The sequence below is a fragment of the Lepidochelys olivacea genome, assembly GCF_965140295.1.
Source record: "Lepidochelys olivacea isolate rLepOli2 genome assembly, chromosome: 5".
Lineage (NCBI taxonomy): Eukaryota > Metazoa > Chordata > Testudines > Cheloniidae > Lepidochelys > Lepidochelys olivacea.
The window spans coordinates 135,698,000-135,722,026 of NC_140415.1; the positions used below are offsets into that span (position 1 = coordinate 135,698,000).

A 24,027-nucleotide genomic window follows, 5' to 3' on the forward strand; every position below is an offset into this window, starting at 1 on the left:
CAAACCACTGAGCTGCCCCTCCCCCCTTCGAATTAATATGCGAACTAGATGCCGTTAACGAGGGCCTGGGAGAGGCTGGGCCATCGCACCCATTGAATCGCTTGCCCCCTGGCCAGCGCCCTCAGGCCAAGGCTGCAGCGGCCCCCGGCGGGAGGGGAGCTCGCGGGGCGGGGCGGGGGAGCTCAGGGGTTTGGGCACTGGCCCGCTCAACGCAGGGCTGCGAGTTCAGTCCTTGAGGGGGCCGTGAGGGGATGGGGCAAACATGGGGGCTCGGCGCTGCTTTGAGCGGGGGGGGGGGACTAGATGCCCTCCTGGGAGTCTGTGGTCCTCGGGGGGCAGCGGAGCCGGGGCTCGGCACCGGGGCTCGGCCGCGGGCGCGAGCCCAGCCTCGACCCCGCGCCCACCCGAAACGCGCCTGCGCCTGCGCCCCGCTCCTGCGCATGCGCCTCCCGGAAGCGCCGGTCGCGGCTTCAAGATGGCAGCGCCCGTCTCCTGAGCGGCGGCGCGGGCGCGCGGTGAGGAGCGCCCCGGGCCCGTCCCCGTGGCCGGCCTTCGCTCGGCGGGGGCCCTGCCTGGGGGCGCCCCCTGCCGCCGAGCCGGTGCCCTGTGCCCGCCCGCCCGCCCGCCCGGGGTCTCTCGCGTGCTCCCGGGCCGAGCCTTAACCCTCGGGGGCGGCGGAGCCCGCACACCCCGCGGGGGGGGGGGCTGATAAACCTCCCCGGAGAGCCCCCGCTGCTGCCCCCCACCCACCCACCCACCCACCCCCGGTGGGCCTGGCCGGGGGCCTCCCCGTGCGGGCTGGGGGGCCGCTCTAGTGACCCGCAGCCCCCGCGGCTCCAGGGTCGCCGGCCCCGGCGCCTCCCGGAGGAGCCCGGCTGGCCTCGGCGCTGTTGTCGTGACAAGGCGTTACCCGCGGGAGACAAAAAGGAAATAAATAAAACTCCTGCTGGTGGTGGCTGCGATCTTGCCCCTGTTCAGGTGGCTGGGGTGCCCCTTGCTCTTGTGTCCGGGTGAGGCTGGAGAGCGGTGACTGCCTTTGCCCCTTCGCCCGCTGGCTTTCAGCAGTTCCTGCTCACCTTCTCTCTAAAGTACGTAGCCCCCTCCTTCCTTGGACTCGCTCTTTCCTCTGGAGGCAGTCACAAAAGTCCTTTCTCAGGCTCAGTTTACAGCTCCCTCCCTAAAAGAAAAGGAGGACTTGTGGCACCTTAGAGACTCACCAATTTATTTGAGCATGAGCTTTCGTGAGCTACAGCTCACTTCATCGGATGCAGCTCACGAAAGCTCATGCTCAAATAAATTGGTGAGTCTCTAAGGTGCCACAAGTCCTCCTGTTCTTTTTGCGAATACAGACTAACACGGCTGCTGCTCTGAAACCAGCTCCCTCTCTGTGTGTTTGTTTTAATAGCTCTTTGGGGGATTGCATTTCTCCAGTTCCTGTGTTGCTGATACAATGAGAAATTTGAAGTTACTGTACGCTCGAGAGCATGGGCCTGTCCCGGCTTTGGGGAGTCCTCAGTGTTTCTGCCTCCGTGCAGACCAAGGGACGCTGCTCATTGGCTCAGAATATGGGATCCTGGAGCTGGACCCAGCCATTCGAGGGGTGAGTTACTGGTGGAAGTTCTAAAGCTTTGTTTAGGGCTGTTTTCCTGATGCTAATTGTGGGTTCATACTTGCAGGATGGTAAATGTTTTCATGCTCATTGACTTACTGGGCATTCAGAGCACTCTGAGTGTTACAGGACTGGACCTGGTGACCATACTTTTTTTTTTTTCTTGTGATCACAAAGAGCAGTAGGTTGGCTTTGCCTGGTTGGAAATGCGTTCCGCTGCAGTGTCTTGTGTTCCATCCACCTATATAGATCGAATCATCTCTTTGGATTGTAAACGCCTTCGTTTCAGTCCTTGTCCCCGCCAGGTTCTATACAGCAGTGAGCACACTATATCTGCAGCACTGAGCACACATAGACTTTGTTTAGTGCCGACATTATGTCTGCAGTACTGCAGGGTACACCAGCAAAAGTCTCAGCTCTGAAGAAAGCTTGCAGTCTAGAAAGCTCTGAAGAAAGCTTGCAGTCTAGAAGGCAGATGTGCATAATAATGAAAATGTGGATTTATGTCCTGGTAAAGTTACATGTCCTGTCCAATTCAGTTCTTTCTGCCACTGCAGTCTGAGGGTGCTGAAACAGGAAAGTTGGAGAACTCTCACTGAATTCATAAAAGAGGCGTTTAGATTGGTGCCTGGTGAAGTTCCCCTTCTACTGTACGGCAATGATAGTAGTCAACCAAGCTGAATAGACATAAGTACAAAGCATGTTATGAGCCATTATTTTTGACTGCTTAGTTGAGGCTCATAAGCAAAGAACTGCCATAGACATGAGCTTATCCATGAGTGACCTTCTCTGTAGCCCTGTTCCTGCAGCGTGCAGGAGCTCTGCTCTAAGCCTGCACAGCTCAGTTGCTCCTCAGAAGACTACATCTTCATTAAAAAGGGGGCTATACTAAGAGTCTGTCAACGGAGGCCCAGAGAGACCAAGTACCTTGCCCACAGACATAGTGAGACACAAGAGCCGAGGTCAGACCCAGAACTCTGACTGTAACCATTAGACACGTTGTCTTGTAACCAGTGCATCAAGTTCTCTTGGCTTTTAAAGCACTCTGATGCCTAATGGCTAAAGCATCTGAGGTGCATTATCAGGTTCAGTCAGGCTTTGTGTGGATGCTGCTTCATTCTCGCCCCTTGCTTCTGCCACTCCTGCTCAGCTTCTTGGCTCTGCCACCGGCAGAGTCGATATGCCTCCCCCTCCCATTTTTTCATAGTTCTCAAGGGCAGAAGGAGCCTTAATTATATAAAGGGACACAGCTGAGTACTTAAATTCTGACATTGAATCTAGTTTGGAGCCATTCCATTATGGAGGTGTGATGGAGTGTACTTGCCCTGCACTGGACAAGGAGGCGTTATCCGTGACTCTGGGCAGAGGAAGCCATGCCCCCTTCACCCCTGCTGTGCATGCTCCAACTGGAGCATCAGTACAAAAGGGAGCAGCCCAGCTCAGTCAGGGTGGACCACGGAGGAGAGAGGCTCCTGCCCGGGAACCCCAGATTGTGGAGGCTAGGGACGCCGAGACACGGGCGGATATCTGGCTACCTGCAGACGCCCGAGAGACGTTGGAACCGTCAGGTGCCTCACAGGCCAAAGACCCCAGACACCCATGGACCCAGTCACTGGAAGACTGAGTAAGAAGCAGCCCAGGGAGACTAGCTATTGATCCGGTTGTAGAACCAAGCAATAAGTCAGTGTGTTTTGGTCAGATCCTCGCTCACGCAGTGATGAATACGCTCTCCGCTGAAAGGGCCCTGAGCTGGGACCTGGTGGACTAGGGAGGGCCTGGGTCCCCCTACCACTGGCCACCATCTCCGGCCATCAGGCCACATAGCCTGGCTAAGGAGGACAGCCATATTACCGCTGGCCACTAGGCCACGCAGCCTGGCTAAGGAGGATAGTCATATTGACTCTGGCCTCTGGCCCATGCAGCCCTGTGAGGAAGGGCAGCCGTATTGACTCTGGCCACTAGGCCTCACAGCCTTCGAGGGAGGGGCACCATATTGATTCTGGTCATTAGCCATGACTGCCCTGAGGCTAAGGGTGGGCAGGTGAACTCAACTATGGGGCTATAATGCCCTTTTCCCTGCCTCAAAGGGGGACAGGATGTACTTGCCCCACGACAGGGGAGTAGATGATCTCAGGTATTTAATGTTGTCATTTCAACCCTCAAACTTCCTTTTAAGCAGGGTGGATTTGACACTAGTCAGGAAGACTCAATTTAATCATGGATTTCTACATAAAAGTGCATTCTTGGTGGTGACTATAACCTTAATACATATTCTTCACAACTCAGAGATAGATGTAAGTTTAATTTTTAGAAGGTACACACTGTACATTTTTAAAGCAATTTATTTTGAAAACTTTTCAGATTCGTTTTCTGATATAGCTGTAAAACTAATGATTGTTCGGTTATTTCATTTACCAAAGGTAATTGAACCAGATATTTTTGAAGTCATTGGGAGGTGAACTATCTCCAGTTCAACAGGTTAATCGTTAATATTTGGAGGATTTTCTTGCCATGCTGTATTAGGAGGAGAACGTCACCAGACAGACATTTAAATTGTTTTATTTAACTAAAACAGCAACTTCACGTATTCTGGATTTTTTTCTTCAACAGCAAACATAATATTTTAACAAAACAAGCATATGAATTTTTGAATTTAGTTAAACGTTCAAGTTTTTTAAAATCAGGTTTGTTTTTGTAAAAAATTTTCTCATCAATTACCTCTTTTTGTAATCTTCTGATGCTTATCACAAACTTATCTATGGTGGTTTCTGGATGATGGAGGGTTTTTTTCTTTTTGCTACATGGCATACACTGTGGCTATGTAACATACATGATGTGACTGAAACACTATCATTGGCAAATAACACTGAAACTATGGAAAATGATGGTGATCTTGAAGGTGGATAGTCTTCAGAATCCTGTATGTTGAGGATGGATTCTCCTAAACAAAATAAGTCAATACAGTTATTTAATTATTATTACCATTCTGCTCATTTAGTATTACTCATTGCATTCACTGATACTCTGTACTACTTTAAAGGTGAAATTGTAAAAGAAAGATCTGCCTATTTCAGCTATTTATTTTTTTATCACAACTGCATTTAAGATTATAGTATCATAGAGTAACAACTATATTTTTTGCTCAAACATGAGAATTCAAGAATAGTCCAGAAGTAATACAGGCAGTTCTTAAGAAAGAAGTATGAAATTAAAAAGTTTACCAACCTAATGAACATGTCTGAACATGCACGATCTTCAATGCAGTTTCCTCCTGAGAAACATAGAATCATAGAATATCAGGGTTGGAAGGGACCTCAGGAGGTCATCTAGTCCAACTCCCTGCTTAAAGCAGGACCAAGCCCCAACTAAATCATCCCAGCCAGGGCTTTGTCAAGCCTGACCTTGAAAACCTCTAAGGAAGGAGATTCCACCACCTCCGTAGGTAACCCATTCCAGTGCTTCACTACCCTCCTAGTGAAAAAGTTTTTTCTAATATCCAACCTAAACCTCCCCCACTGCAACTTGAGACCATTACTCCTTGTTCTGTCATCTGCTACCACTGAGAACAGTCTAGATCCATCCTCTTTGGAACCCCCTTTCAGGTAGTTGAAAGTAGCTATCAAATCCCCCCTCATTCTTCTCTTCTGCAAACTAAACAATCCCAGTTCTCTCAGCCTCTCCTCATAAGTCATGTGTTCCAGTCCCCTAATCATTTTTGTTGTCCTCCGCTGGATGCTTTCCAGTTTTTCCACATCCTTCTTGTAGTGTGGGGTCCAAAACTGGACACAGTACTCCAAATGTCGAATAGAGGGGAACGATCACGTCCCTTGATCTGCTGGCAGTGCCCCTACTTATACAGCCCCAAATGCCATTAACCTTCTTGGCAACAAGGGCACACTGTTGACTCATATCCAGCTTCTCATCCACTGTAACCCCTAAGTCCTTTTCTGCAGAACTGCTGCCTAGCCATTTGGTCCCTAGTCTGTAGCGGTGCATGGGATTCTTCCTTCCTAAGTGCAGGACTCTGCACTTGTTCTTGTTGAACCTCATCAGATTTCTTTTGGCCCAATCCTCTAATTTGTCTAGGTCCCTCTGTATCCCATTCCTACCCTCCAGCATATCTACCACTCCTCCCAGTTTAGTGTGATCTGCAAACTTGCTGAGGGAGCAATCCACACCATCCTCCAGATCATTAATGAAGATATTGGACAAAACCAGCCCCAGGACCGACCCTTGGGGCATTCCGCTTGATACTGGCTGCCAACTAGAGGTGGAGCCATTGATCATTACCCGTTGAGCCCAACAATCTAGCCAGCTTTCTATCTACTTTATTGTCCATGAATCCAGTCTGTACTTCTTTAACTTGCTGGCAAGAATACTGTGGGAGACTGTGTCAAAAGCTTTGCTAAAGTCAAGGAATAACACGTCCACTGCTTTCCCCTCATCCACAGAGGCAGTTATCTCATCATAGAAGGCAATCAGGTTGATCAGGCATGACTTGCCCTTGGTGAATCCATGCTGACTGTACCTGATCACTTTCCTCTCCTCTAAGTGCTTCAGAATTGATTCCTTGAGGACCTGCTCCATGATTTTTCCAGGGACTGAAGTGAGGCTGACTGGTCTGTAGTTCCCCGGATTCTCCCTCTTCCCTTTTTTAAAGATGGGCACTACATTAGCCTTTTTTCCAGTCATCTGGGACCTCCCCTGATGGTTATGAGTTTTCCAAGATAATGGTCAATGGCTCTGCAATCACATCCGCCAACTCCTTTAGCACTCTCGGATGCAGCGCATCTGGCCCCATGGACTTGTGCTTGTCCAGCTTTTCTAAATAGTCCTGAACCACTTCTTTCTCCACAGAGGGCTGGTCACCTCCTCCCCATGCTGTGCTGTCCAGTGCAGCAGTCTGGGAGCTGACCTTGTTTGTGAAGACAGGCAAAAAAAAGCATGGTGTACATTAGCTTTTTCCACATTCTCTGACACTAGGTTGCCTCCCTCATTCAGTAAGGGGCCCACGCTTTCCTTGACCACCACCTTGTTGCTAACGTACCTGAAGAAACCCTTCTTGTTACCTTTCATATCCCTTGCTAGCTGCAACTCCAAGTGTGATTTGGCCTTCCTAATTTTGCTCCTGCATGCCTGAGAAATATTTTTATACTCCTCCCTGGTCATCTGTCCAATCTTCCCCTTCTTGTAAGTTTCTTTTTTGTGTTTAAGATCAGCAAGGATTTCACTGTTAAGCCAAGCTGGTCGCCTGCCACGTTTACTGTTCTTTCTACACATCGGGATGGTTTGTTCCTGCACTCTCAATAAGGATTGTTTAAAATACAGCCAGCTCTCCTGGATTCCTTTCCCCCTCATGTTGTTCTCCCAGGGGATCCTGCCCATCAGTTACCTGAGGGAGTCAAAATCTACTTTTCTGAAGTCCAGGGTCCATATTCTGCTGCTCTCCTTCCTTCCTTGTGTTAGGATCCTGAACTCAACCATCTCAGGGTCACTGCCTCCCAGGTTCCCATCCAGTTTTGTTTCCCCTACTAATTCTTCCCGGTTTGTGAGCAGCAGGTCAAGAAGAGCTCTGCCCCTAGTTGGTTTCTTCAGCACTTGCACCAGGAAATTGTCCCCTATACTTTCCAAAAACTTCCTGGATTGTCTGTGTACTGCTGTATTGCTCTCCCAGCAGATACCAGGGTGATTGAACCAGGGCCTGCAATCTAGTAACTTATGTTAGTTGCCGGAAGAAAACCTTGGCTACCTCATCCCCCTGGTCTGGTGGTGTATAGCAGACTCCCACCACGACATCGCCCTTGTTGCTCATACTTCTAAACTTAATCCAGAGACTCTCAGGTTTTTCTGCAGTTTCATACCAGAACGGAAAGAACACGTCTCATGATGTTGTTTCATTCGGGCAACCAGGCCTTGCATTTCTTTGTTGCACTGTTTGCATTTTGCACACATACCTGTCTTACGGACAGGTAGAGGAACTTCATTAAAATATTCCGAAACTGGGTCTCTTTTACGGCCAGCTGACATTATAGGTTTTCCCTTCTAGTGAGAGAATGCTATGGTAGATCTCAAATCAATGAAGGCTACACTCACAAAGACCTCAAGGCTTCTGGAATATGCTGCTCAAACAGTTTCAGTTTTGTTTCTACTGCCCGTCCCTCCCTTCTCACATTTATCTCCAGACTTCTTCTCCTTGTCCAGATCTATTCTGCCCCCAACGATCTTCTATTCATTGAACTTTTTGAAACTGCACTTTCAGAGAGAGGTAAGGGATTGACTCTGTGTACACAAATTTGCAGAGGGACAATAGGGTTGAGGTCTGTTATTTCTAACCTCTATATATTATTGATTGATTTATTTAAAAACATTTTTGCTGTTTAACAAGCTTGTTATCTCTGGAGACACAAATCCACAGTTTGAGAACTGCAAAACTAAGCATCTCTGATGGTATCTTCTAGACTGAGCACTGGGTCCCATTGGGTAGATAGAAAGATTAACCTAAATCTATACAGAAGCCCCTTGAACCCCATAAGATTGGGTCCCTAATCCATGAACTGTTGGAATTTATTTACAAAACTTTTCTTAAACATTACATGAATATATTGTCTCTTACTATAGAATAAGAATTTATAATCTCTATTTCATGATGAGATATCTTTGAGCTCTAATGTATCTTAATTAAAACTATCTTTGGGTAGGTTTTTTCCTCCAAAAGCATTTTATCAAAAAAATCAGATTTTTTTAATTTTGTTTTTTAAAAAAATCATAGATTTTTATCCATCCTGCTTTTAAGATCAGTGCTACAGCAGGAAAGAAATTGTAACTGCATCGTCGTGGGTGGTGTTACCCCAAGACGCATTTGGCCAATGTTTTGCAAAACTTGTACAAGCAGTGTTGCGTGCTCGTCCCGCTAGCTACAGCAGCCGTGAACTCGTAGGTAGGACTTGAAAAGGTACAGAAGTTGTCTTGCAGATGAAGATGTAACCCGAATATGGTGTAAATTTCAGTTCCACTCAGAACACAAGGGAAGAGAAGTTTTTCTGTCTTCCTTACGAGCCCTTGCTTTGTGGCAGTGCTTCCTCCGGGAGGGTCTGGGCCCCGTTGTCCCTGGAATCTGTTAGTACTGCACAGATTTCTCTGGGAGGCATGCTGCAGAGCAGCATGAGTCACTTCTCTCCCTTGCTGAGTGCACTCTGTCTGCTGCAGTCCCAGGCTGCAGCTTTTGACCAAGTGACTGAATGCTCTGAAAGCTCGACCCCTCCCATTTTGCTTAAGAGTATGCTTTGCTACTGCCCTGCAGCTAGCTTGTTTCCCCCCGTACTCTATTCTGTAACTCTGTTGATGGAAGAGTTCTCATACTTCCCTGGTGTCAGGTGATGAGGAGGGACACTTCTATAGAATCTCCATGCTGATTCTAGTGACACCGTCAACCTGAAATCTAGTGAGTGACAAAAATCAAGTTAAGTCATTAAATATGCTCGCCCTGCTCTGACATGCGTGCACACACACATCACCTGCCAGTATGCATGGTTTTACAGTCACCGTTTTAGGATTTATCATTGCTTTTCTCTCCTCATTTGCTGTGTGAAAGGCCCACACAGGTCAGGGAAGCTGATTGACTATTTCCGCTGTACAAGTGCAACTGGCGCTAAAAATGTGCTCTCCAGTGTACCTAGTAAAGACGCTAAGGAAGAGGAGAGGAGGCTTTTCTCTAATGTTCTAGCTATAGTATTCTGATGTGTAGTCTGTAAAACCAGCATGTGAAAACATTTCAGTCATGTGTATTTAAGGTGATGCTATCCCTCTGCTGTCTATATGATCCTTCAGAAACATTGGAGCAAATTCAGCAGGAACTTGCACCTTCTTATAGTCCATTTGATATGGGGGGCATAGGGGCCATAAAATGATACTTAATGGGACACGTTCTGTGAAGGAACATTGCCATTTGTTGATTGATCTTTCACCTAAATAATCAGTTTGAAAAGCAATGAAATATTCCAGTGTAACTGAGAATAAAGTCAGGTATTTCCCTGTCTGATGTCTGAGTTGCCTGGCTCAGTGGTGGTGAGTTCTATTAAATCTTACTGCTGCATGTGAGGTAATATTTGTGCTGTATTTCTTGGAGATGTTGGGTGCCTAGAGTGTATAGTTACCCCCCCCCCCCGGATTTGTATAAATCTAAACAAAGTAACATGTCATTTTCTGATTGTCTGTTCTCTCCATCTAGGTGACGAATGAAATTTCCTTGACTGTGGATGGTTTTCTGCCAGAAGATGGAAGTGGCCACATTGTGGGCATTGAAGATCTGCCAGATCAGGAGTGTGTGTGTGTTGCTACGGCAGCTGGAGATGTTATACTGTGCAACCTCAGTACAAAGCAGGTAAGCTGGAAGGTAAAAGGAGAAGTTATAGGCTGCTTCCATTCTTACCCAGGTAGCCTTACTGACTTCTCTGGGGTTTCTTGGGTGTAACTGAGGGCAGAATTTATATAACTTGGAAGTGTTGGTCATCCAGTTAATTCCTTGACAATGAAAAGTAATGAAGCATTGGGAACTATGCCCCTACCCCAATGCCTGCACCGGGAATCCTACTGAAATAAGTTAATTTGTTAACCTCCGAGCAAAATGTTATTTAAAAACAAAGCTGAATTATAAACCTAACATATTTATCAGTTAGTGCAGAACATCTTCAGAGAAAACTAATGTATATTAGAATCATGTTTCTTATGTATAGATCTCATTTAAAGACTAAAAGGTTTACGTTCCATGATTAAAGGTCATAAAACGTAACTGCCAGGCAACATTAATGAGAAACCAGAACCGTTTAGCCCAGGGAATAGCGCAGTGGACTGGGACGTCAGACTTTGTTTGGGGTGGGGTTCTAGTCCATGCTCTGCTATAGATTTGTGTGCGATCTTGGGCAAGTTGCTTAAACTCACTAGTGTCCTATCTATAATGACGCTTCCTGAAGATCTGCTATTGTACTCCAACTGGTGCAGCTGCAAAGGAAGTAGCAGCAAGGGGAGGGCTAGAATAGGCAGGGCAAGCTCCAGGGTTAGGTGACACCCTGACAGCCAGTCTGTGCTGAAACTTGGATAGCTGCTATTTCCATTTCAGCCAACTTTGTTCACATGTGGCATATTTTGCAAATGTCACTCAGACTTTAATAAAAAAAAAAGCATATTCTGAAGACTGTGTAAAGTATTGTCATTTTAGTGTATGCAAGATCATGTCCTATAATATGTATTAACAACTTGTCTAATGCGCTAGAGATGATATTTTCTGGCATGAGCACTAGGGTCAGAGTTAAGGTTTAGCTTCTGATCTTGTATGTCTTGGCTTTACAGACTGATGTCTCAGCCTTAACGTTGTTTTAATGCTTACTGTGTTTGCTTGGAATATATTTTGGTGTCTTGAAATTCACTGTGTGTGTACTGAGACTCCTTGTGTGTAAGACTGAGTCATTTTGCAGGTATCTGGAGTTTCCCTTCTCTTCACCAAAACGGATTGGGCCTGTTACCAGAGCACAGCTCTGGCAATCATGAGCAGCCACAGCTAGTGCAATTGTCATCTCCCCGAGCTCCTTGTAAATCAGAACAATACATTGGAGAGACATTCCTTTCTTGCAGTTGCATATGTATCACCCATACATACACGAATACCTCACGCCGCTCATTGCTCTCTTACAGCTCGAATGTGTTGGGAGTGTGGACACTGGTCTGACCACCATGAGCTGGAGTCCTGACCAGGAGCTTGTCCTGCTGGTTACAGGTACAGATGATCGTCTGTTTGTAAACTCTGTTGAGCAAATACAAGATAGTTTAGTATAGCCTTTCATAATTTTTCATAGGGCCAAATTCTGCCCCTTTGCTCACCCTGAACTATGCTTGCGTAATCCAGTTACCTGGCCCTGAACAATTATGACACACACACGTTCTGATTTCAGCAGCTTTACAGATCTCTCTCAAGGAAGTAAAATCTGGTGTTGGATCCAGAAAAGCTGGGATAGGTGTGTTAAATTCCTTGCGACAGCCTTCATAGGAGAAATGGCTTCTCATCCTTTCTATTAGAGGCAATAGCAAAAGATAGTCATAAAGCTGAAGCCCAGAAGGGATCACCCGGTGATCTAGTCTGACCTCCTATATAGCACAAGCCATTAACATCACCCAGCAAAACCCGACAAATGAAATTAGTCTCCTGAGGGTTGTAATATATTGGTCTAAACTAGGGCTGTCAAGCGATTAAAAACATTAATCGCGATTAATCATGCGATTAAAAAACATCCAGCAGTGCATTGTTAAACAATAATAGAATAATATTTAAATAGTTTTGGATGTTTTCTACATTTTCAAATATATTAATTTCAGTTACAATACAGAATACAAGGTGCACAGTGCTCACTTCATATTTATTTTTGTTGCAAGTACTTGTACTGTAAAAAAACAAATCGTATTTTTCAATTCACCTAAGTACTGTAGTGTAATCTCTTTATTATGAAAGTTGAACTTACAAATGTAGAATTATGTACAAAAAAAACCTGCGTTCAAAAACAAAACAAGGTAAAATTTTAGAGCCTGCAAGTCCACTCAGTCCTTCTTCTTGTTCACCCAGTCGCTGAGACAAACAAGTGTGTTTACATTTGCAGGAGATAATGCTGCCCGCTTCTTGTTTACAATGTCACCTGAAAGTGAGAACAGGCGTTCTCATGGCACTGTTGTAGCTGGTGTCGCAAGATATTTATGTGTTAGCTGCGCTAAAGATTCATATACCCCTTAATGCTTCAACCGCCATTCCATACTGATGATGGGCTGTACTCGATAACAGTCCCAAGCAGTGTGGTCCGATGCATGTTCATTTTCATTATCTGAGTCAGATGCCACTAGAAGAAGATAAATTTTCTCTTTTGGTGGTTCGGGTTCTGTAGTTTCCGCATGTGAGTGTTGCTCTTTTAAGAATTCTGAAAGCACACTCCACACCTCATCTCTCAAGCACTTCTGATTCTTAAACCTTGGATCGAGTGCTGTAGCTTTCTTTAGAAATATCACATTGGTACCTTCTTTGTGTTTTGTGAAATCTGGCGTGAAAGTGTTCTTAAAATGAACAACATGTGCTGGGTCATCATCCAAGACTGCTATATCATGAAATATATGGCAGAAGGTGGGTTAAACAGCCAGGAACATACAGTTCTTCCCCAAGGAGTTCAGTCAGAAATTTAATTAACATATTATTTTTTTAATGAGCGTCATGAGCATGGAAGCTTGTCCTCTGGAATGGTGACCAAAGCATGAAGGGGCATACGAATGTTTAGCATATCTGGCATGTAAATACCTTGCAGTGCTGGCTACAAAAGTGCCATGCAAATGCCTGTTCTCACTTTCTGGTGACATTGTAAATAAGGGCATGGCTACACCTGCAGATGTAGAGCACTGGGAGTTAAACCCGCCTTCAGCGAGCGCAGTAGGGAAAGTGCTGCAGTCTGTCCATGCTGACAGCACACTGGCGTGGCCACATTTGCAGCATTGGGAGCAGTGCATTATGGGCAGCTATCCCAGCATGCAAGTGACTGCGACGTGCTTTTCAAATGGGGGTGGGGTGGAGTGGAGTGTGACGGGAGTGTGTTGTGTGTATGTGGGGGGGGAGAGTGGGTTTTTGGGGTGCTGAGTGTCAGCGAGCTGTCTTGTAAGTTCAGACCCCCCTCCCCCCACCTCTCTCTCACTCACTCAAAGCAATCAGTAAACGTTTGCGTTTTCTCGGAGCTGATAAGCAGCCAGCTTCTCCGAATGGGAGCTTTAAAAGGGCATTTCCTCATTCCTGCATCCGATTTCATGCAACAATGAGAAGAGTGGCTGCTTGACTTAAGGGGATTATGGGACATTTCCGGAGGCTGATCAGAGCGCAGTAAAGCAACACCTCGTTCACACTGGCGCTGCAGCACTCCAGCGGGGGCGCAGGAAATGTTATTCCACTCGCCGAGGTAGAGTCCCAGCAGTGCTGTGGCTGCAGAGTCAGAGTGCTCTGCATACCTTGCCAGCGTGGACGGGTAGTGAGCTAGTGCGCCTGGGGCTCCTTTAATGCGCTGTAACTCGCAAGTGTAGCCAAGCCTTAACAAGAGGGCAGCATTATCTCCTGTAAATGTAAACAAACTTGTTTGTCTTAGCGATTGGCTGAACAAGAAGTAGGACTGAGTGGACTTGTAGGCACTGAAGTTTTACATTGTTTTGGTTTTGGGTGCAGTTATGTAACAAAAAATTCTACATTTGTAAGTTGCACTTTCACAATAAAGAGTTTGCACTACAGTACTTGTATGAGGTGAATTGAAAAATACTATTTGCTTATTTTTACAGTGCAAATATTTGTAATAAAAAATATACACTTTGATTTCAATTACAACACAGAATACAATATATATGAAAATGTAGAAAAACATCCAAAATATTTAAAAAATTTCAGTTGGTGTTCTATTGTTTAACAGTGCAATTAAAACTGTGATTAATTTTTTTTGAGTTAATTGCATGAGGTAACTGCGATTAATCAAAGCCCTAGTCTAAACTATTGTGTTCCAAAGACAGAACAGGAGGGCGTGAGGTGCCCAAGGTCCCTGGAATGGCAGGGAATTGATTAAGTGACATACACCAAGATAACCCTGGCAAGTGACCCGCATCCCAGGCTGCAGACGAAGGCAAAAAACCCCAAGGTTGCTGCCTATCTGACCTGGGGGGAAAATTTTTCTTGACCCCACATATGGCCTGTTAGACCCTGAGCATGTGAGCAAGAACCAGCCACCTGAGAAAGAGACTTAGTGGCACCTCAAAGCATCAGCCCGTACCAGCCAATGTCCTACCTCCAGCCGTGGCCATCCCTGGTGCTTCAGAGGAAGGAGATGAAAAACCCCAGAATACTTTGTGGGGGGGAGGGGGAGAGAGAGAATATCCTTTTCTGACCCTGTGGGTGACCAGCTGAAGACCTGAAGCATGAGATTTTTATGACTATCTGACATGGATCAGGAGGGACTCTAAGAGCTACCAGGCCCTGCTATGCAATTCCTCTTGTACATGTCCAGCTTTCTCTCAAAATTAAGTTGTTTGCCTGCACAGCTCCTACTGGGAGACTTCCAGAACCTCACCCCTCTAATGGGTAGAAACCTTCAAATTTCCAGTCTGAATTTGTTCATGGCCAGTTAATATCTTTTTGGTCTTATGCCAATATTGTCCTTTATCTTCGATAGCTCTTCTCCCTCCCTGTTGCCCCCCCCCCCCCCCCCGATGTATTTATAGAGAGCAGTCACATCCCCTCTCGACCTTTGTTTTGCTGGGCTTAGCAAGCCTAACTCTTCCAGTCTCCCCTCATATAATAGGCCCTCCATTCCCCCGATCACTTATCTGCACCAGTTCCGGTTTGAATTCATCTCTCTTGAACGTGGGTGATCAGAATTGTACGGGCTCCAGATGAGGTCTTACCAGTGCCTTGTAAAATGGCATTACTACTTCCCTCTCTCTCTCTCGAATATGTCCTGCCTGATGCATCATAGCATCATATTTGCCTCTTTTGTAACTGCATTACATTGTCATCCTATTATCGACCAACACACCCAGGTCTCTTTCCTTTTCTGTCACTTAGAATCATAGAATATCAGTGTTAGAAGGGACCTCAGGAGGTCATTTAGTCCAACCCCCTGCTCAAAGCAGGACCAACCCCAACTAAATCATCCCAGCCAGGGCTTTGTCAAGCCTGACCTTAAAAACCTCGAAGGAAGGAGATTCCACCACCTCCGTAGGTAACGTATTCCAGTGCTTCACCACCCTCCTAGTGAAAAAGTTTTTCCTAATATCCAACGTAAACCTCCTTCACTGCAACTTGAGACCATTACTCCTTGTTCTGTCATCAGCTACCACTGAGAACAGTCTAGATCCATCCTCTTTGGAACCCCCTTTCAGGCAGCTGAAAGCAGCTATCAAAACCCCCCTCATTCTTCTCTTCTGCAGACTAAACAATCCCAGTTCCCTCAGCCTCTCCTCATAAGTTATGTGTTCCAGTCCCCTAATCATTTTTGTTGCCCTCCACTGTACGCTTTCCAATTTTTCCACATCCTTCTTGTAGTGTGGGGCCCAAAACTGGACACAGTACTCCAGATGAGGCCTCACCAATGTCAAATAGAGGGGAAAGATCACGTCCCTCGATCTGCTGGCAATGCCCCTACTTATACATCCCAAAGTGCCATTGGCCTTCTTGGCAAGAAGGGCACTCTGTTGACTCATATCCAGCTTCTCGTCCACTGTAACCCGTAGGTCCTTTTCCGCAGAACTGCTGCCTAGCCATTCGGTCCCTAGTCTGTAGCGGTGCATAGGATTCTTCCTTCCTAAGTGCAGGACCCTGCACTTGTCCTTGTTGAACCCCATCAGATTTCTTTTGGCCCAATCCTCTAATTTGTCTAGGGCCCTCTGTATCTTATCCCTACCCTCCAGCATATCTACCTCTCCTCCCAGTTTAGTGTCATCTGCAAACTTGCTGAGGGTGCAATCCACGCCATCCTCCAGATCATTTATGAAGATACTGAACAAAACCGGCCCCAGGACCGACCCTTGGGGCACTCCACTTGATACCGGCTGCCAACTAGAGGTGGAGCCATTGATCACTACCCGTTGAGCCTGACAATCTAGCCAACTTTCTATCCACCTTTATAGTCCATTCATCCAGCCCATACTTCTTTAACTTGCTGTAGGTGGAAGAGAGAGAGTCTCTCCCTTTTATCATGTCCTTTCTTTCCTCTTGGCTCTTCTCCCTCTCTTCTCCCCCACCCCCTGCCCTCCTCAGAGTCAGGTGGGCATTACTCCATCACAGTCCCAAACTGCCCAAAGGAAGGGGATGACTTTCTCTAGGGTTTAATAGATTGTTTTGTTGCTGCCTAAGCCAGTATCCATTGTTCCTGTGAGGCTGGGCTGGGTTTATCCCATCCATGCCCTGACGAGGTGTGAACTCCAAGAACAGAGAGGCAGAGTTTTTTCCTGGGCTTGCTTTAAGCCATGAGGATACATATTCAGCCTCGTAACTATATACATGAAATTATAACCTGTAACCTTATTATAACATTACTGTTACAACCATGCTCAGTGCATGATCAGCCTTCTGAAGAAACCCAACGTGACAAACTTTGCATTGGATACCACGCAATCATTTTACAAAGATGAACATGCGGGGGTGTATGGTGTTCCCCCAAGGTACAGAGCGTCACAATAGGACTCATTAAAAAGATAAACATGACTTCGTGCGGAGGTGAAATAACACTGAGATTTTACAATTGTAATTGTAGAGGTAAGAAATTCAATACATTTGCTGTGTTTTTCACTAGATTTTTGGATGTTACTGCATTGAATTTGTGGTTTTGCTTTAAGACCTTTTCTACTTATAGGAATCACTGTCAACTTAAAACCTACTCAGTTTCAAAGCTGAATTCAAGGTAGTGTTCAAGAACTGCTTGCCTCTGAGTCTCCCTGCCAATTTTTGTGGCTTTACAATCATATTTTCCTGTTGTTGGGAGTGATTTTTTTTCCTCTGCTTTTGCTATGTGACAAACAGGGAAACTGAATTCAACCTTCTCTCTTGCACTGGAGAATACCACACATGTAATTTTTAATCCTGGCTCGTCTGTTTACAATGCAGGTCAGCAAACTCTTATTATGATGACAAAGGACTTTGAACCAATTACTGAAAGGGAGATCCACCAGGATGACTTTGGGGAAGGTGAGTTGTTGCAGTGAATACAGACACTCAAAAGTATTTCATTGTTCTCTCATAATAATGAATGAAATGAACGAACAGCATGAACTCTGCCCAGGAGGCAGCAGGATACTACTGTCAGGTTAGTAAATTGCAGCTGAGTGTCAATATTTTCTTGGCAGCAAAGGCGCTAAATGTGTCAAACCTGCTGGAAAGTTACCCAGCTGCTGCAGTGCTGTTAGCCACATGTATCTCTAGGAAATGCATCCCATAGAATAGCTCTAACAGCTTATCCTGCACAATAGGCTAGGAAGGTGATGCTGCCTTGAGGTTCTATTTGTCTGTCAAACTGCATGGTACCATTTTGTAAGTCTTCAGATATTGCAATTCTCTCTCCTGTAGGAAAGTTCATCACTGTTGGTTGGGGTAAAAAGGAGACACAGTTCCATGGATCAGAGGGCAAACAGGCAGCTCATCGCAAGCAAACGGTACTGCACTGACATATGAGGTCTCCATGTTGCCCAGAGGGACAGCTATACAGAGAGAGCTATTGTCTTTCCCTCCATGCTATGCAGAGAAATGATGCTCACACTCTCCTGCTTCTTCCCTGACATTATGTCCCTATTTATCACCTAATTTGTTCACTGTTCACTTGATTTAAGTCAAATACTTCCCCCCTCTCTACTTCAGTAATGCAGGGTTGAATGGCTGTACTGCTCACTCAGCACCTGACGGGTTCGGAGTGGTTTTCAAACACAACAGGCAACGCAGGTGGTGCTGCCTGGAGTGCAATTTGCCCAGTGCTTCCTGTTATAAGACCCTGTTTTCGGTTGCTTGCATCTTTGCCAAACTTTAACTGTTTGCATTGAAACTTTCACGCCAGATGTCTGTCACAGGATTTTTTTTTTTAAAGTTTCACCTAAAATGGTTCAACTGTTTTTCTGAGAATGAGATTGGAGAGGAATATTTTGTTTTACCCAAGTTTTTTAAAAGTACTTACTGCTGTTTCATTGGCAAACGATAGCATCCCCAAACTTTGGGGCATAGACTTTGAAAATATGGCAAGGCCTGTGCCTTTTGCTGTTTCCATAAAAATTCACCAAAATTGGTCAAGTTATAAGCCTTCAGGAAGTATTTCATACTTGTTAAAGTGCAGCAGCTAAATTCTCTGAAGATCCTGTCTGCACTGAGCATTCTCTGTCCCCTCATAGCTCCTACATGGCAACTGGACTGCACATACACCATCCCAGGCTTCAGGGGCTGAGCAGGACTTTCCCTACAATTGCTGTCCCTGGCTGCATGGGGCTTTTGTGGCACCGGGCACCAGAGCTGAGAGCAGGGATATTGTGTCCTGTGCACACAGTGACCCTTTGCTGGGGCCCAGGGCGTGTGGAGGAGGAAGCAACCTGACTTGAGCACAGAGGATCAAGAGCTGGGTCGGGAGGGAGTAGATTAGGACAAGAAGCCAATGCAAGGATGGGGAGGTGGGGAAGTCTGACATAGGACAAGGAGTTGGGAGTGCCTTAAACTGGTTGGGCAAGGAGACTGAGACAAGGTGCCAGGGGGAATAGACTGGAGCTAGCATGAAGGGAAGTCTGTGACTGGTTTGGGGTGCCCCCAGGGGGAAGTGAGGACTGGTTGGGCAAGGAGACTGGGCCTGGAATGTGGAACGTGGGGAGCAGTGGAGACTGGCATTGGGACTAGGAGACAGATTGGAGAGTACAGGGCAGGAAGGGGGTCAGGCTTTGGGGGAAATGGGCAGAAAGGTCTTTGCCCACTAGAGCATGCTCTCCTCCTGAGCCCGGAATGAAGCCCAGGGTCTCTGAGACTCATCATTCCTCAGCTGTCAGAAAATATCTGTGAAACCCATTGGCAAAGTGTCTCATCCCCCTCTAGTGGCTGGTCCCAGTGGCAGATGACAACCTACTACAGTAGAAGCTCAGAGTTACGAACACCTCAGGAATGGAGGTTGTTTGTAACTCTGAAATGTTCGTAACTCTGAACAGAAGGTTATGGTTGTTCTTTCAACAGTTTACCACTGAACATTAACTTAATACAGCTTTGAAAGTTTACTATGCAGAAGAAAAATGCTGCTTTCCCTTTATTTTTTTAATAGTTTATTTAACACGGTACTGTACTGTATTTGCTCTGTGTATGTGTGTCTCTGCTGCTGTCTGATTGCTTAATTCTGGTTCCAAATGAGGTGTGTGGTTGGCTGATCAGTTGGTAACTCTGGTGTTCATAACTCTGAGATTCTACTCTACTGCTAACAGTTACTCAGCTTACGTGGCAGAGGTCTATGCCTTGGGTCTATGGTTCCAGCCCTGCTGATAGCCTGGATGGGTGTCAAATTCAGAGAGATGTCACATGGTGGAATCTTTTTTTGCCGTTTACTTTTTTAAATCCTAGGAAATAACACAAACAAAATTAAGTTAAAGAAACGCTACGATGGCAAAGTCAAGCACTCAATAGTTATGCAAAGCCAGAATGAAGGATACTTGTACAGCCTTAACTCTGTTCCCTTGTGTGTCTACATTATGATAGGTTTCAGAGTAGCAGCCGTGTTAGTCTGTATTCGCAAAAAGAAAAGGAGTACTTGTGGCACCTTAGAGACTAACCATAAGCTTTCGTGAGCATGCATCCGATGAAGTGAGCTGTAGCTCCTTTTCTTTTTACATTATGATCACGGACAGTTTTTTTCCATAGGACCCCTGCCTTGTTCAGCGTACAGGGTGGACACTGGTGACTTAATGAGAGTTAGTCAATATTTTATTTTAGCCACATAATTCAGTGTGTCCCCCATGCCTTATTATTTTTCACACTGTTTGAACTCTGCTATGAAGATAGAATTCTGAATTTCCTCATGGGCTCTTCTCTGGCACTTCATCAGCGAAGTGTGAGCGCTTCCCAAACATTAACAAATGTGTCTTCACAGCACCCCTGTGAGATGTGCAGTGTTATTGGAAATTGAGGCACAGATTAAAGCCAAAATTTTCAAAAGATTCCACTAATTTTGGATGCCCAAGTTGAGACACCTGGGGCATGATTTTTCAGCGTATGTGCTATTGTATAGTGCCTCATATGTTCACAGCACAGCTCCCGTTGACCTGAGTAGCAGCTGTGAGCGCTCAGCATTTCTGCAGATCAGACCCCAGGGTCTCAAGTTCAGGGTCCCAGGAAACAAGGAGCACACAGTTAGTGATCCATCACCTCTGAATGTGTTGCTGTTAGTGCCTTGCCCGGCATCGCACAAGAACCCCATGGCAGAGGGAGGGATAGAATCCTGTTCTCCAGTCTGGCATTCAGCTGTTCTAACCAGAAGACCAGCCTCTCTCTTTCTGCAGTTCCCTGTCTAATTCACCGCACACCTTCAAACTTCTGCAACCCATCAGACAGGGTCCCACAGACAACAGCCCCCTTTACTACACAGCCCTGGTTCATCCCTAGAGCAAAGTCTGTCCTGTGCACTGAAAAAGTGAGAAGACCTGTGACTAAAATGGATGTGATTGTCATTAAAGGCAGTATCATAATGCAGGCGCACAAGGGGGCCAAATTAAGGTTGCATGGGCAGTCTTATTACTGGCATTTCCTAACTGTTGAGTGTTTAACTTTGCCACCTTAACATTCTTTTAACACTGTTTTTGTTGTTGTAATAAACTACATAATGGACTCTTGCAAAGGGTAGGGGCAGCCAATAGCTTTCTGTAGTCAAAGGCCATTCCAGCAGCAGCCATTTCAGACTTACACCTGATCCTTTGGTTTTTCCTGTAAAACTTCAGGAAGTGCCACCTGCTTCATCCTCTGATGATGGCCGACCCCGAGTCACCTGGAGAGGAGATGGGCAGTTTGTAGCAGTGAGCGCTATTTGTCCACAGACAGGTATGGGATTAACTGATGTAGAAAATCTGCCCAGCCCCAAATTGAAGTATTTACCTATGCTGGTGTGGGAGGCTATCAGTTTATCAAGCTGGCAAAGCTGCCTTACTTTGTCATATTTAGTAATTGGCAATTAAAGAAAAAAGTGGAAGGTTTTTCCTTCCATTTTGGGCCTGGTTTTCAGTATAGATGGGTCTGAGTAAAACTCTGGACCTGAAATGCCCCTGTGCAGGGAAACGGGCCTAGATTCTAACTTCACAGCTCTGCTCTTTCTCACTTTCCATTGACCTAATTGTCTGTCTCTCAGGCCTGGATTCAGAGATTAGCCAAGGTAAGAATTGGTGTGATGGCTATTGCACAAGGAGGGTGGTAGTTTCTGCCGCATCCTGGAAAGCAAAGCAGTGGCTAGAATTGCTGGTGTGTTTTATTTCTCCCTCTCACTCCTCCCTGTCTCAGGCTAGGAGCAAACTTTTGAAACCATGCTCTTCTGAAAGCAAACCTTTCCAAACTGCTCCTCCTGCCCATTAGAAACACCCAGCTTATGTGGCTTTTGCCTTGGTTTCCAAACGTATTGGGGAGTAAGTAACTTGCTATCACTAACTGATACTTCACTTGTTCTGATCGAAACTTCGGGTGCTGGGTTCTGGCAGATAGCTGTGATTGTAACTCAGTGTTATGTCCCTACCCAGTTGGGGTGCCAACAGAACGTCCTAGCTTATAGAACCAAAGGGTGCAAGTTAGGCTGTCCTCTGCAGGGCCAGACCCGAGCCTCTCCCATTTGTTATCTGGGGCATTCTGTCAGAACATGAAACTGCTACCAGAGAAGCTGGTCTTCCAAACAGTTTGGATTTTGACCCTCATTTATTTCAAGTGTCAGCTGGGCCCCTGTTCTCATTCAGGACCATGCACGGAAGGAGTTAATGTCGCGCATCAAGCAGTCTTTTAATTGTGGCTGGGCCAAAACTGTTCAGCGCATCTCAGAATGCAAAAGAAGTTGTTTTTGGAATCTGAACTCTCAGAAATGGAAGGACATGTGAAACTCAGAGTTGATTGGGAAGTTTGAATATAGAATGCACATGAGAAACTCCAAGCAGAAAAGAGTTATTTTCTGACGCTTTAAGCAGGAGAATGGTCACAATCAAATTGTCCAACTTTGTGCAAAATCATGCACAGCTGTGTCATAATTGTGAGTTGCACAGCAATTCCAGTGAGCCTGTCCGCAGCTGCCATTATCTGTGAGGGGTGCCCATACTTTGCATTTGTGCTCTGGGTCTTCATGAAGAAGTTGTCCCTTTCCACCCGCACCTCACCCCACCAAAAGCAGAGTACGCTTCTCCTGAGTTTCCTGTCTCTCTCTCCCCACCCCACCCCTTGTCTCGTGTAGGAGCCCGGAAGGTCAGAGTGTGGAGCAGGGAGCTGGTCTTACAGTCGACAAGTGAGCCTATCCCAGGACTAGAACAAGCACTGGCGTGGAAGTGAGTAATGAGCAGCGTGTGTTCCTGGTGGATGGGGCTGGGTTTTGTTCACTGGCTGAGGTGTTTCCTCAACATCTGTCAGAGCCTGAAGGATCCTTTCCCTCCTTTGTTTTCGTGCTTTGAGCTTCCCTCCTTCTAGTCAAACATGTAAAGAGGAAGAGCCGTTTAGAGCCAATCATTCCTGTTTCCCAGGGCAGCTCCCCCTTCCACTCAGGAGGTGAGGCCAGAGCTGGTAGGAGAGGTTAGGCTCTATGTATGGTCTTATAGCAACACCTCACCAGGCTGGCTCAGCTTTGGGAGGGACAGCAGCACTTATCCTCTCCTGTATTAATATTATTTCTACAGGGGTGTTGTGAACCCGGAGTAAGGTCTGCATGGCGGTGCAAGAGCTTTGGCTGGAGGCCTGATAACAGCACATGCTCTGGTCCTCCTTTGGTTTGTGTGCTACTGGGCAAGGGCAAGCAGCTAGATGTGTTCTTTGCCTTAAATTTGCAATCAGTTGTGGTCACTCATGCTTACCCTTGCATTTGTTTTAAGGCCCTCTGGAAGCCTGATAGCATCCACACAGGAGAAACCCAACAAACATGATGTTGTCTTCTTTGAGAAAAATGGTCTCGTTCATGGGGAATTCACCCTCCCATTTCAGAAAGGCCAAGCCAAGGTAGGTGAGGGGTCCAGGCTGTCGCCCTCCTGTGTATGCAGTGCTTGCTGCTACTTGGTGTGGAGACCTGTCTGCTGGGGTCTGCTGAACATGAAGGGTTGTGGTCAGTGGTCAGTAGTGACGGGCCCAGATCTGAGTAACCCCAAATCTAGAGTAACCTGGATCCAGACTTCAAATTAGTTGCTAGTTCTCATCTTGATAGTGATCTGAATCTAAACTGCAGATCCAGATTTGTGTCTAGGTCTGATCTCTGCAGACTGGGCCCATCGTTGCCTTTAGTCACTGACAGACTTTAGTCTCTACAGAAAGAGACAGGAGGTAGGAAGCACCAAATTGTGACTCTTTACAAGAGCGGTTGGGTGAAAGAGTCCCTTGTAGTATGCACGGGCCCAGCTCAGGAGTGCTGGGCTACAGGTGGCCCTGTTGACTCCAGCTGGGCACTCAGCACCCTGGGAAATTCAGATTTCTTTAAAATCAGGCTCTTATCTATCTCTTGGTCACAAAGTACCTAGGAGCAAGAGCAGAACCATTGGCTCAACCCATCTCCCACTGAAGACAGTGTATTTTTTTAAGTGCGTTCCCTACTGAGGAGACAGCAGCCCCTCAAGAGGCTCTAGCATTTGATCACCAGGATCTTCTGGAGACAACACTTCCAGCCTCTGGACGGTCTCGTCCCAGCTGGGGAGAAGGCTCT

At 46.2% G+C, this 24,027-nt stretch overlaps 1 protein-coding gene across 2 annotated transcripts in view; it reads left to right on the top strand.

The window, feature by feature from the left end:
* The first annotated feature begins 410 nt into the window (after positions 1 to 410).
* Positions 411 to 24,027, top strand: part of ELP1 (elongator acetyltransferase complex subunit 1) — a 106,612-nt gene continuing 82,995 nt past the window's right edge. Inside the window, exons 1-9 of one of the 2 annotated variants that reach the window (XM_084628036.1) lie at positions 411 to 515; positions 1,406 to 1,600; positions 9,837 to 9,989; positions 11,297 to 11,378; positions 17,265 to 17,345; positions 17,724 to 17,809; positions 21,101 to 21,200; positions 22,582 to 22,672; positions 23,210 to 23,333. In XM_084628036.1, the coding sequence (XP_084484162.1) occupies positions 441 to 515; positions 1,406 to 1,600; positions 9,837 to 9,989; positions 11,297 to 11,378; positions 17,265 to 17,345; positions 17,724 to 17,809; positions 21,101 to 21,200; positions 22,582 to 22,672; positions 23,210 to 23,333 (987 nt within the window). In that variant the 5' untranslated portion in view covers positions 411 to 440. The remainder of the gene's footprint in view (positions 516 to 1,405; positions 1,601 to 9,836; positions 9,990 to 11,296; positions 11,379 to 17,264; positions 17,346 to 17,723; positions 17,810 to 21,100; positions 21,201 to 22,581; positions 22,673 to 23,209; positions 23,334 to 24,027) is intronic. The other variant, XM_084628037.1, reaches the window with a different exon arrangement.